This window comes from Triticum aestivum, chromosome 5D (assembly GCF_018294505.1).
Source record: "Triticum aestivum cultivar Chinese Spring chromosome 5D, IWGSC CS RefSeq v2.1, whole genome shotgun sequence".
Lineage (NCBI taxonomy): Eukaryota > Viridiplantae > Streptophyta > Magnoliopsida > Poales > Poaceae > Triticum > Triticum aestivum.
This window is the reverse complement of record NC_057808.1, coordinates 509,448,822-509,461,768: the sequence shown is the minus strand read 5'-3', so window position 1 is coordinate 509,461,768 and position 12,947 is coordinate 509,448,822. Positions and strand designations below refer to the sequence as shown.

General features: G+C 50.7%; 3 protein-coding genes across 3 annotated transcripts; 1 reads left to right on the top strand and 2 right to left on the bottom strand.

The window, feature by feature from the left end:
• Positions 1 to 292: 292 nt before the first annotated feature.
• On the bottom strand, positions 293 to 1,942 carry LOC123125830 (putative serpin-Z8). The gene has a single exon (XM_044546279.1). It carries the CDS (start codon positions 1,894 to 1,896, stop codon positions 418 to 420), a length of 1,479 nt encoding a protein of 492 aa, XP_044402214.1. The 5' UTR covers positions 1,897 to 1,942; the 3' UTR covers positions 293 to 417.
• A 3,509-nt stretch (positions 1,943 to 5,451) lies between these two features.
• Positions 5,452 to 7,179, top strand: LOC123125829 (putrescine hydroxycinnamoyltransferase 1-like). The gene has a single exon (XM_044546277.1). It carries the CDS (start codon positions 5,630 to 5,632, stop codon positions 6,977 to 6,979), a length of 1,350 nt encoding a protein of 449 aa, XP_044402212.1. The 5' UTR covers positions 5,452 to 5,629; the 3' UTR covers positions 6,980 to 7,179.
• Positions 7,180 to 8,901: 1,722 nt separating this feature from the next.
• Positions 8,902 to 12,729, bottom strand: LOC123125828 (cytochrome P450 72A11). Its single transcript, XM_044546276.1, has 5 exons — positions 12,270 to 12,729; positions 10,367 to 10,587; positions 10,042 to 10,286; positions 9,559 to 9,931; positions 8,902 to 9,481 (listed from the first exon to the last, which is right to left on the bottom strand). The coding sequence occupies exons 1-5, from the start codon at positions 12,571 to 12,573 to the stop codon at positions 9,053 to 9,055; spliced, it is 1,572 nt and encodes a 523-aa protein (XP_044402211.1). The 5' UTR covers positions 12,574 to 12,729; the 3' UTR covers positions 8,902 to 9,052.
• Positions 12,730 to 12,947: the final 218 nt, after the last annotated feature.

The window sequence follows — 12,947 nt, the reverse complement described above, 5'->3', positions numbered from 1 at the left end:
TGAAGTGGCTAAACAAAAACTGCACATCTCATTGCTATTTTCCAGGATCGTTTGCAGGTTTCTATGAGCAGTTCTTTGTTTTGGTTAATCTCACAAGTCAGCTACGGCTACGCACGAAAAATTCTGCATCTGGACTCTGGACAGGAACCATAAATCTGTAGGAGGACAGAGCTAAAGAAAACTGAAACTATGGTAATTTCAGCTAAAATATTACTAGTTGCTAAACAGCTTAACAAACCAATAAAACTCACACGAACAATTACACTTCAAGAAAGCACAAAGCAGATTTTCATGAGGTGATAAATATTCATCCGTATAAATTCATCATAGCACAAGTAGCGCTCGTATAAAAAGCAGTTCTGAAATCAAAATTAGGAAAATAGAATGTATTCGTTGAACCCAACAGCTAGCTATTTATTACTCCTTGGAGGGGTCGAGGACATGCCCCGCAAAGACAACTGCGCCGGTCGCCTCCTCCACCATGTAGTAAGCAAACGGATGATCGGCAATGAAATCCACTTCTGGAGGCGGCGGCCTCCTCCCCCTTGGTGCGCATCCAATACCCTTCCTGACCATAGTAGCGGCGGCGGCTTCAGTACCTTCCTCATTTACCTCGACGACGGCCTTGTGGATGACATCCTCCACTACAATCGGCAAGCCAGAGCCGTCGTCCTCCACCATGTCAGATAGGTCGCCTTCCAGGCAGAATGGCAGCGCGAGCCCCAGCTTCTTGAGGATGGCGACGACGCTGCTGTGGAAGGACAGCTTGAACTTTGGCACCCGAAACTCGCCGAGGGCGATCCGCTGCCGCGGCAGGTGGTCCTGCAGGAACCCATGCCGGGACGCTATCGTGTCCAGAAGCCCCAGCAGGCCATCGTGGGCGTCCGGGAGGAAGATGCACATCGAGAACTGCGTATACCCGCGACGATCAGAGTTAGAGGGCGCCTGTTCCTGGTAATTTGGCGCCGCCATCTTGTACTGGAGCATGAGTACCTTGAACCCGTCGTGCACGGCGACGAACTGTGACTTCCAGCTCTGCATGAAGGGCACGTCGACCTGGCTGTGGTCGAGCCGGTGGAAGGGCTTGTGTGCGGTGTACCTCTTGTCGAACGGCTGGTCCTGCCACTTGCCCTTGAAGTACATGGCGTTGCCGAGCACGACCTGGGTCGCCCGGCTTATCGACCCCGCCGGGAGGACCGAGTCGATGAGGTTCCTCGTCACCTGAGCCGCCCACGCGTTGATCTGCTTCCGTGCCGCCTCCGGAGCGCCGCGGAAGTCGACGGTGCTGGCCTCGGCCTTGTACGTGCCCACGACGGCCTCACGGAAGGCCGGCTTCAGACGCCGCGTCAGGTCGCTCCAGATGCCACACGCGAATGCTATGCAGGGGCCGCCCGAGGCGGACCTGTCTTGGAGTGCGTCCGCCGCCATGTGTGACACGAAGTTCTCGAGCTCGCTGCGCGACCGTGCGCCGAGCACGCCGAGGATCTCGTCCAGTGTGGCATCCCGGGCGCCCGCGGCCAGGAGCGCCAGAGCGGTGTAGATGGACAGCGGCGAGAAGACTAGGTTGTCGTCCGCGCTCCCATCGGCAAGGCGCCTCGCGAGCCCGACGGCGAGCGCTGCCAGGCTGCTGGAGCCAGGATGCCCCGTCGGCCCTACTACATCGAACTGCACCGACGGGTTTTTGGTCACCGGCAACTCATATCCTCTAGCAGGTAACATCTGCTCCTTGAGTGCATCCCTCTGTTTCGGTTGCCCAACACGAGCAGAGCCGGACTGCCGCGACTTCTTGCGCGGACGAGCCAGGCCAGAGCCGGACTGCCGCGACTTCTGGCGCGGCCGGGCCATCGTCGTCGCTGGATCCATCAAAGCCGCGCTTTTTTTGCTTCGTGGTTTCATCGTTGGTGCCTTCGTGGCGACTTTTCTTGCTTGCTTTTTGATTGATGATTGATTGATCTCGTATACTCCTATATATGGAGGCCCACCGGCCTCCGATCTGATTTGGATTTGGATTTGGAGTTATAACGTCGGTTTCGTTTTTTTAGGAGCAAACGCCGGTTTCCTATTTCATTGCTTTTTTTTAGACATTCCTTTTTTATTGGATTTTTTTTGAAAAAAATCCTTCTTTATTGCCAATAATGAGCTAGTTTGAGTTAGCCAGTTTGGGCTTATTCGGCCTCCCTCGATCTCCTCTACGGCCCAGTTTTGTAACTTCCTTCATTTATTATCTTTGTAATTTCTTTAAAAAAACACCATCGCATTTCCCTATAAAATTTCAAAATTTACTAGGACGCCGATAACGCCCACATGTGTGGGTGTTAAGAGGTTTGGCCACACGTTTTGTGTGGTCTCTAAGAGAACCAGCCCACACGCCTATGTGTGGGCAAAACAAGTAATGTCTACACGCCTCTTTTTTTGCCTCGCGATCCCTCCCACACGCTACGTGTGGGCAAAATGGATAACGCCCACACGCCCATACGTCAGGCCTCCTACCTCATGGTCCCGCACGCTACCACGCGTCCCCGCAGTTGCCATGGTCCGGACCCTCTTCCATATTCGTTTAACTGCAGTTGCCATGTTGCTGAACTACAGTTGCCATCTCAGGTCAAGTGCCAGATGCAGCTGTTGCCATGTGTGGTCTGGTCTACTACAGTTGCCATGATTTGAAAACTTAGGAGTTGTCACCTACTAACACTAGACAGTTGCCATGTAGCACTACAAAAAGACATGGCAAAATAATATGTTCGGGTAAAGAGAGAGTTACCATCTGCTTACAAGCACACTAGGGGCAGTTGCCAGGTACCCTGCAAAAACACATGACAATTGACAGCTTTGGATGTGGGAGAGGAGACGGGCGTGTGGGCGCGGTGGTATCTTTAGGAGTTGCCTCTACTAAACACTAGGCAGTTGCCATGTAGCACTACAAAAAGACATGGTAAAATAACACGTTTGGGTAAAGAGAGAGTTGTTATCTGCTTAAGCATATTAGGGCAGTTGCCATGTACCCTGCAAAAGACATGGCAACTGATAGCTTTGGGTGTGGGAGAGGAGACGGGCGTGTGGGCGAACTGATAAACGCCCACACACCAGCCCCTCTGCGTGCGTTGAAAACTGGTGTGTGGGTGAACTGCTAAACACCCACACACCAGCACCTTCGCGTGTGAAAACGGACGTGTGGGCGACCGGATGAATGCCACACACCAGCCCAATCCTACGTGGCATAAAAGCTCTGGCAAAACATGCCAAGATTCGTGCAAACTCAAACCGACGTTGATCCATGCGTGTGGACGAGATGCAAACGCCCACACGTGTGGGCGTTAGTATTTCCGAATTAATATTACGTACCTTTGATTCTATTTGGTGCCACTCAAAGCTCCCTCGCCTATACTGATTTTTTGGATAAACCTTTATACATATTATATTATATTCACAACCAAAGTATTATATGGCCATCGTTAATATATTGTCCAGTTTCATCTATGCAAAATTTACGATATCATTCACAAAATGTTGAGCTTGTGATAGAGTCCACCTCCCTTAGCATCCGATCATCAACGTGACAAGCAAAACCCATGTAATTTTTCTTTTTCCAAATTCTAATCCGTGCAACTACACAATTCAGGCGTGTCCAACGCATGACCTCCTGGCCACACAATCTCCTGCATTGCATTTGGGACGTCAGGTGGCATCTGACCGGGGCGACGCACATAGGCCCACAAGTCGGCAAGAGGCGTTGGTCATCGGGGGCTTGATCCAAGATGACGGTCAAGGCAGCACTCTCTCCTTGGAGAAATTAAAGTGGGTGGTCGAGGTGACCACACTCTCCTCAGCAAAATACAAGCATGTTTATTGTGCACACAGTCATACTAAAAATGGTCATAGAACTAGCACATGTTGAAGTTGTACCGGAACGTTGCACACATGGTTATACAAAGTTGGCTAGAGAAGGTATGCACAAGTTGATTCATTCATAGTCACATTTATTGGCAACTGCAGTAGTTAGAGTTGCACAGAAAGTGATATGATGGCTCACTTTTTTTCTGGAATAGTAGGAGTTCCTAACAACCAATGCTAGTGTTGGTTGAGAAATAAGCAGAAGTTGCACTTTTTTTTTGCTTTGAGCCATGTCAGTGAGGCGGTGGTCCCCTTTGTTCTCATCCTCCACCATGTAGTACTAGAAAGTTGCACACACAACCATAATAAGTTGGCCAGAAAGTCAAAACAAGTTGAAATATTCGTAAAGACATACGCACAGTTCACCATGAGGTCCTACAGCACCACCGGCCTCACAGTGGTGTACACCAACGAGCCATGGTCGGTGAACCGCATCATCACCATGTTTGAGCGGTTTCTAAGTGAGGACAACTACGAGGTGGTTGGGTTCGACCTCGAGGACACTCGCATGCGTGCCGGGTATGATCAGAAGGTCATCATCGCCCAGTTGCGAGTATTATCCTTTAGGAAGAAAGAAATAAAATAAAAACTAAAAATCCAAATAATGAGTTTTTCTAAGGATGAATGAATTGGTGGCATTGGTATTGCACTTTAAGAATAAAGGAAATGAAAAGATAACTAAAACAAACAATGACAAAATGTGCACATGATATACACAAAAGTTACGGGTTTTTTTTCAAAAATATGCAAGAATAAGCAAATAATAGTGAATTTTTTTACAAAAATAATTATTTTTAAGAATGAACGAATTAGTGGCATGGATATTACCCTTAAAGAAGGAATAAAACAAAATAATAGCTAAATCAAAATTAAAATAATAAAGTAAGTTGTATAAGAAACAATGAATTTGTGCCATAGGTATTATTACTCTTTAAGAATAAAGATATTGAAAAAAATTAAAAAGTCTTGCACACAACTTTGCACTGAAATTACACTTTTGTAGTATGCAAATACAATCATATAATAATTTAACTTTGCACATATTGCATAGTATTTGTGTGTATACATTTATACTCACCGAACATATAATAAAAATTACCAAAAAACCAACTAATAATGAAAAAGAAAAGGAGAAACACACAAAAACAAAAAGAAAACAGAAAGAAAAAAACAAAGGGAAAAAAGGGGGCTGAGAGGTACAGGTAATGGGCTTCAGTCCAATAGCAATTCGACTAACCCAAACAAATAGCCCAAACCAGCTCATAGAACAGCCCAGGAAAAAAATTACATAGCACGAATCTCATAGCGAGAATCAACGGGCAACAAATTGACTGGCCCAAATTGGCTATATAATTTCGTTTTGTTCCCAGAAAAAAATTGCTGTAATAATAAGCATTTCTTGTATATATCATGATAGTCAATGGACCCTCTTCTTGCAATTGCAGAGGATACCCCTGCTTTAGTTCCATTACTAGCATTCAATTCGAGCATCTGATTCTCCGGCAAGCAAGCGATGCTCCTTTCTCTAGAAATATTTCGATCGAGCATCGGATTCTCTTTGCAAGAACTTCAGGAATTTGAAGCTCGATACTGCACTCCATGGGCTGGCTAATCCTTTGATTAATGGAAGTGATCACTGGACTGTGTGCGCTGTTCCTAGTAGACTACAAAAGGGAAGAAGCTCCACATCTCCTCTTCGCTCGACCTCACCTCAGCTCAATCAGCAGGAGAAATTAAAATGGGTGCGGTGCTATCAAAGGAAAAGAAAAGGAGAAGTGGTGCCGTGGTGCAGGAGGTGAAGGTGGTGGAGTCGTGCATGGTGGCACCCAGCGAGCAGACGCCTAGGCACGGCCTCTGGCTCTCCCCGCTCGACCTCATGCTCGTCAACAGAGGCCACACCCCCACCGTCTACTTCTACCGCTCCGAGTCCGGCGACTTCTTTGACGTGGCGAGGCTCAAGGCGGCGATGGCCAAGGCTCTGGTGGCCTTCTACCCCCTGGCCGGCCGTCTCGGCGTCGGCAGCCGTGACGGCAGGTTGGTCATAGACTGCGCCGGTCAGGGCGTGCTCTTTGTCGTCGCGCGCTCGGACCTCGCCGTCGACGACTTCAGCACCTTCAAGCCGTCGCCGGAGCTAAGGAGGCTCTTTGTTCCCCGCGTCGACGATTACTCGCCTCCCGTCATGTGCGCCGTCCAGGTCAGCTTCTTGAAGTGCGGCGGGGTGGCACTAGGGACCGCGCTGCACCACGTCGCCGCCGACGCCATCAGCGCCTTCCACTTCTTCCAGACTTGGTCCGCCTTCTCCCGGGACGATGACGCGGCAGTGGCGGCGCTAGAGCCCCAGTTCCACGACCGCACCCTCCTCCGCGCGCGCTCCCCGCCCTTCGTCCACCCGGACGCGCTCACCGTCTTCTGCCCCAAGCTGAACCTCTCCACCGAGCCGTCGGCGGGGCCCGTCGTCAGCGAGGCTTTCGACATCTCCAAGGACCAGGTCGCCGCTCTCAAGAGTGCGTGCATCAGCGGCGACGGTGGGCGCGTCAGCACGTTCTGCGCCGTGAGCGCCCACGTGTGGCGGTGCGTGTGCGTCGCGCGCAGGCTGCCGCCGGAAGCCACGACCCGCCTCACCTTCCCGGCCAGCGTCCGGCGCAGCCTGAGGCCGCCGCTCCCTGCAGGCTACTTCGGCAACGGGATCATCTGGCTGGGCGCCGCGGGCCAGGTCCGGGACGTCGCCTCCTCGGATGGCCTCGCCTCCACGGCCAGCCGCATCAGGGGCGCCGTCCGCCGGATGGACGACGAGCTGGTGCGCTCGGCGATCGACTACTTCGAGCTGACCGCGGAGGCGGACAGCAAGCCAGCGCCGGGCCGCATGGCGGAGACGGAGCTGAGGGTAATCAGCTGGCTGGGCATGCCGGTGTACGACGCGGACTTCGGGTGGGGGAAGCCGCTGGCGATGCTGCGCGCCGAGGCAGAGCGCGCCGGGTTCGTCTACCTGATGGACGGCGGGCAGGGCGCCGGCAGCGTGCACGTCGTCATCTGTACGGAGGCCGCGATCCTCAGCGACTTCCAACGCCTGCTATATGCCAAGTTCTAGCTCTAGGCAGCGCCTGACATGAATGGCGCCGGTCGTGACGCTGAGGTGTTCAACAGAGAGATTACATGCGAAATTGTACTGTAATTATACAAATAATTAATTTTGACATTAGCAAAAGATTCCTGGTTTCATTAGCGTAACCATACGGCCATTACAGGAGAATACGGCAAAAGTAGCATGCAACAAGAATAGAAATTGTCTTTCAGCCTGTTGAAAGCGTGTTGTATTCCGTTTATCTTAACGATTCCTTTTTGCTTGCAGGTATAGAAACTCTTGTGATCATGCAACTTATTTTTGTTTCTCTGCCTGGTCGTAGGAGGCGCGTCGCTCTCGCGGGCGGCGTCGGGGAACCCTTAACCTACATCCCGCGGCCGCCTCCTACGACCTCCCTTCCTCTCGCCGTCGTCAGAACCGCCGGGAAAAGCCCGGTGCGCGGCGGTGGAGGCGGGGCCTCTCTCTCCTTCCAGCGCATGGCTGCAGCGCGAGATGCGGCGGCATGGCGGAGGAGTGGCGTTCATGCAGGGCAGACGAGTCGGGCGGCTCGGCGCCCAGACGGCGATGCGGGCGGACGACCAGGCTATGGCGGCTGCGCGCGTGGGGTTGGTTCCGGGGCGGCGGCGCGGGCACGGATCCAGCGCGGATCTGGTCCTGCGGGCGCGGGCTTGGCCTCCCCGGGTTCAGCCGGCGGGTCTGGATGGGGGCTTCTCGTTGTTGGGATCTGGCAGCGGCGGCCTGGATCGTCCTGATCCCGACAGGGATGGCGGCGGTCCGTGCACGAGAGATGGAGGTTCTTCGAATAGATCTGGGTGAAAACCTGCCATCAACTATTGCCAAGGCCGGCGGGGGCGGCGCTGTCTGCGTCGTTCCCTTCCTGAAGGCATCGTCGTGGAGAAGTTCAAGGCCACTCTCTCCTACCTCCGGGGAAAACTCTAGACCAGTAGGTCGGATGATGACGGCTCTCTGGTGTCCTTTCCCCCTTGGGGGCGTCATTTTCGGAGGTGCACACTGGCTCGAGGGACCGGAGGACGGCTTCTTTGGTGGAGCGGTGCTTCATCTTACATATGTTGGCGACGGATCTCGGCGGCGTGGTGCTGTGGAGACTCGGCGTTCGATATTTGGAGATGGACTCAGGCAGGAGGAGGATGCTGTCTGACGTCATGGTGGCGTCGATGGCAGAGAAGCCTGGCAAGGTTGGTGCGTTAGTTTGCTCTGAAAATGGATTGGTGGAAGATGACGGCGACGATACATGAGAGTGCATCGGATCAGTTTTGTGCCCCAAACCCAGTATGTGGCTTGGTTGGGGCCTCTAGATTTAGATGTTAGGTATTTATGCGATGTCTGTTTGGTATTAGGCTCGTACTATCGGCACCCTTTCATTATATGGATAGAGGTAGCGACAGATGTTGCTAAGATGATGGTTTCAGACCATCTGATATACTACTTTGTAAGGTCTTTGTGAATAATCAATAAAATAGCCGCATGCATCGCCCAGATGCAGAGACCAGGGTAATCTTTTTTCCAAAAAAAATCTATTTTGATTGACCTTTGTATCTACAGAAAACAGGGGATGTTGCAAAAAAAAAAGATGTTACAGGTTACTATCTCCGTCCGGGATTATAGGCCGGCCGACCGAATCCACTGGACCAAGGTAGCTCAAAAAAAAATAGAACGACAACCGAGGGAAGCGGCCTAATAAGAGAGCGCATGGCTTTGTTGCTAAACGGTTCTATAAACCCGGACGAAGATAGTAACCACATCATATGATAAGCGATTTAAATAATTCAAACAAACGAAAACCTAGATGTGGTAGTACGAGTTAAAACCACACAGTTCAGTTATATGTGCCCTAACTATTGCACATTTAAATAACACAATCAAGTATTAAAAAAATACCCACAAGAATTTTCGTGTAAAATCAATGTTATACTCCCTCCGTTTTTTTAAATAAAAGTCTTTTTAAAGATTTCAAATAGACTATCACATACGGATGTATATAGACGAAATATAGATGTGTTTTAACTAATCCGATTTATTTTTGACAATGAACAGCCTATCGATTTTGTAATATGCATCTCAGTGGAGCCTCTTGAGCCTGATTTGCGCGCCGTGCTCTGGCTGCAGCATGCCGACGGGGAAGGGCGCGTGCGCGTAGGACGGCGAGAGCTCCAAGGAGAAGCGCCGCAGGATCATGGCGAGCCCCATCTTGGCCTCGAGCAGCGCGAAGCTCTGGCCGACGCAAGTCCGCGGGCCCCACCCGAACGGGAAGAACGCCGGCGCATCCGCCGACGCCTTGGAGATCCCCTCGGCGAACCTCTCGGGCCTGAACTCGTCGGCATCCGCGCCCCAGACCTCCTTGTCGTGGTGGACGCACAGCAGCGGCAGCATGAGAACCACGCCCGCCGGGTACCTGACGCCCCCGAGGTCCATCGGCTTGCACGTCTTGCGCTGGAGCGCCGTCAGCGGCGTGTACAACCGCAGCACCTCGTAAAGCACCATGGTCACCTGCAAATGCGATCACAGCTTACGGGATGCAGGCAGCATTAGCACCATGGTAAGACGAAGATGGTGCTGCTACTTACGGTTTTCAGGCGCCCTAAGCCATCGTAATCTGGAGTAGTGCCGGCGGAGAAGACCTGCGTGACCTCCTCCCTAGCACGGTCCTGCCACTCCGGGTGCATGCAGAGCACGACCATCGTCCACGTGAGCAGCACCGCCGTGGTCTCCATGCCAGCAAAGTAGAACAGCTTGCACTCCCCGACCACGTCGTCGGTCGTGATGCCATCTCCCCTGCCGTGCGCCATGTTCGACTCCAGCAGCAGCCCGAGAAGGTCGTCGCTCGTGGCTTCGCCGGCTCTCAGGGCGTTCTCCCTCTTGACGATGATGCCTTTCAGGATCCTCCCGATCTCCGCGGCGATCTGCCTCATCCTTCGGTTGGCTTTGGTAGGCAAGAACCTGCACGAAATTAAAAATGCATCAGTACAGTCTGCACTCTGCAGTTGTTGGAGCAAATGTAAATTAGGAAGTATAGACTCAAAGGAGCGAGCAATCGACAGGGAACACACAAGTAACCAGGAATGTGCATCTTGCTCATGGCAAACATGGCGAGCTCGATCTGCTCCCGCTGAAGCTGGAAGATCCTCCTTCCTTCGAGGTAGCTGCTGCCGAACGCGGCGCGGGAGATGACGTCTCCCGTCAGGCTCTGCATCTCGGGCCAAACATCCACCTCGCACGGGGCATCCCCTGCGGCTAAACCTTCCCATCGGCATACCAGCTCCGTGCTACACGCGGCGAAAGCCGGCAGCATGCGCTGAAAGTTTAACACGAAATTTGTTACAGCCTGAAGCCCTGAACCAGTCTGCTAGTTCAGAGACAGAGCGATAAGATCACCTTGAGCTTTTCCAGATGGAAGGCGGGGTTGATGATCCTCCTGTGCTTTGCCCACTTCTCGCCCTCGTGGCCACCCACGCCGTTGTGAAGCATCCTCTGGAGTCGGCCGAGGTTGAGCTTCTCTGAGTGGCCGGACTTGTTGGACAGAACTTCGCGCACCAGCTCAGGCTTGGTGATGGTCACTCTAGGCACCGGTCCAAGCCAGGTGAAGGACATTTTACCTGTCAAATGATTTGGGCAACCACTGGGAAGCTGGTTAGCATATTTTTTTTGTAAGGATGCACAATTCCATTTTTAGTTACGGACTGTGCTTGGTTGGCAGTTTTTTATTGGAGATTAGGAGTGAGGCGGGGCCCACCTTCATGAAAATAGGGGGGGCAGAGATTGATTAGCGCTGAGATGCCGGTGAGATGCCCGTATTGCTCCGTGCGTCTAGGATTATTGTTTTTTAAGTGGGGATATGAGAGTACATCAATCCGTTAGTTGAGTGCAGGAGACTAATGTATAAGTGCTAAAAAATTCCTGGTTACATTTTTCAAATACACATTGAACAAAAAAAGTTCCTATTTTCATTTTTTTTGTTTTAAAAATACACTGACATATTTAAAATGTGTGATTTTTTTTCCAAATAATGAACATTTACTTACTAATTTTTATTTATCGTTTACCTTGCATATTTATATGCATTTTATTTTTTTCTTTCTTAAACACACAACAAACTTTTTCAAATTCACTTTATTGTTTACAAGCTACATGAACACTTTTTTTAACACGTGGCCGTTTTACTTTTCAACATGAAAAAAAATTAATTTTGTATATGTGAACATTTTCTACAACACATGAACACTTGTTTTCGTGCACAATACATTTTATAGAAGTACATGAGCATTTGTCTTATATGCGTGAACATCTTTGTTTACAAATACATGAACATTAAACTATCTCATTTGTTCCACACATAAGTGTCATGGTATCGTGTAATGAATAGTTGTAACTAATATTGTTCTTCAAAGAGATAATAATTTAGTTTGAAAACTAAGAGTTTGGATTCCATGATACGAAGTACATAGCTTGCCGATGAGGTGGCTTCAGTTTTACTGGGCTGACCCAGTTACAGCGTTAGAGAGTGAGACTCAGAAGTGCTTGCCACTAGCGGGAAATAGATGTGCCCCAACCTCAGTGCATCAAATAGGGGTACTATTTGTTCAAAAAGAAAATTCAAATAGGGGTGCTCCAGCCGAAGTACTCTAGAAGGAAACTAGCGTTGGTTGCTCTCCTCGTATATGTGACACACATGAGAAAAAATTACTTTATTTTTGTTTTGGTTTTTTTAGTTTTTTTCCTAAATTTTGGATATATGTATATGTATATATATATATATATATATATATATATGTGTGTGTGTGTGTGTGTGTGTGTGTGTGTGTGTGTGTGTTTCAAGTTGTACTTTATTTAAAACTTCAAAAATATTAACCACACATTTCAAAATGTTCGTGCAGTGTAAAAAGTTGAGACAATTACATTTTTGCGCTTAATTTGCATCCACTCTTAAATTTACCTCTAATTTTTCACTATGCTCAAATTTGCCTCTAAAAAGCATTTTAGGTCGCAAGAATGCCCTTTTGTTTGGTGAAAGTAGTTAGACCATTACTTTAAAAATTCATAACAAATTCATATGAACCTAGAAAATGCTAATAAGATATAAAAGTGTTTAGAGAAACATCATCTACACGTGCATGTCCAGGTACTCTGCAATTCTGGCTGTTCTAATTCGGTTACGCGAGCTTGCAGTACAGTTGAGTTGAACTCTTAAATACCATCGTGCACCCCAAACAAAATGAATCCAGTCAAAGACGAGCGTGTGACGAGACCAGAGAAGTTTCGAAGGTAAAGAAGCACGTACCGTGCTCCTTGGCGGCCTGGTGGAGGAGCGGCATCGCCCGCGGCACGACGTCGTGGCAGCCCTGCGGCATGGTCCGGGACCTCGCCTCCTTGTTGAGCCGCTGGCTCAGCTGCACGTCGCCGGCCACCGGCCGGTACGCCGTGCCGCGGAGGCCCTGCGACCGCAGCGCCCGGTCCAGGCGGCGGGGCCTCCACCACGCCCACTCCAGCGCCCGCACGGCGCACCACGCGATGGCCGCGGCCGCGACCGCGTACAGTACCTCCCGTGGAGAAGGAACCGGCGATCCCGTCACGCTCGTCGCCATGCTCGACCGCCGGCGGCGCTGTTCGGGGGGCAAGCGGGCAACGGGCGGGAGTCAAGCAGCCGGATGGGGACGGGGTTGACGTTTCTCCACTCTCGCCCTGATCAAGTGGGTGTGTGACTCTGTGTACGAGTGGTGGCTGCTCCGCCTGCTCGCCGCTCAGTGCTAGTACATGTAAAAGATCGTGGTGACCTTTTCGTTCCCCCTTCCCCGTGCTTTCGTGCAGTTGTAGTTTCGTTCTCTCCACATTTTTGGCCTATGTTTCCGCGATGGTTCTGTATGCCCTGGATACTCCCAAGACCCAAAGCATCATATGGACCGTCGCCATCGTCACAGGCCCGGGCTAATTCAAGTCCCCCGCCATCACATCATCTAGC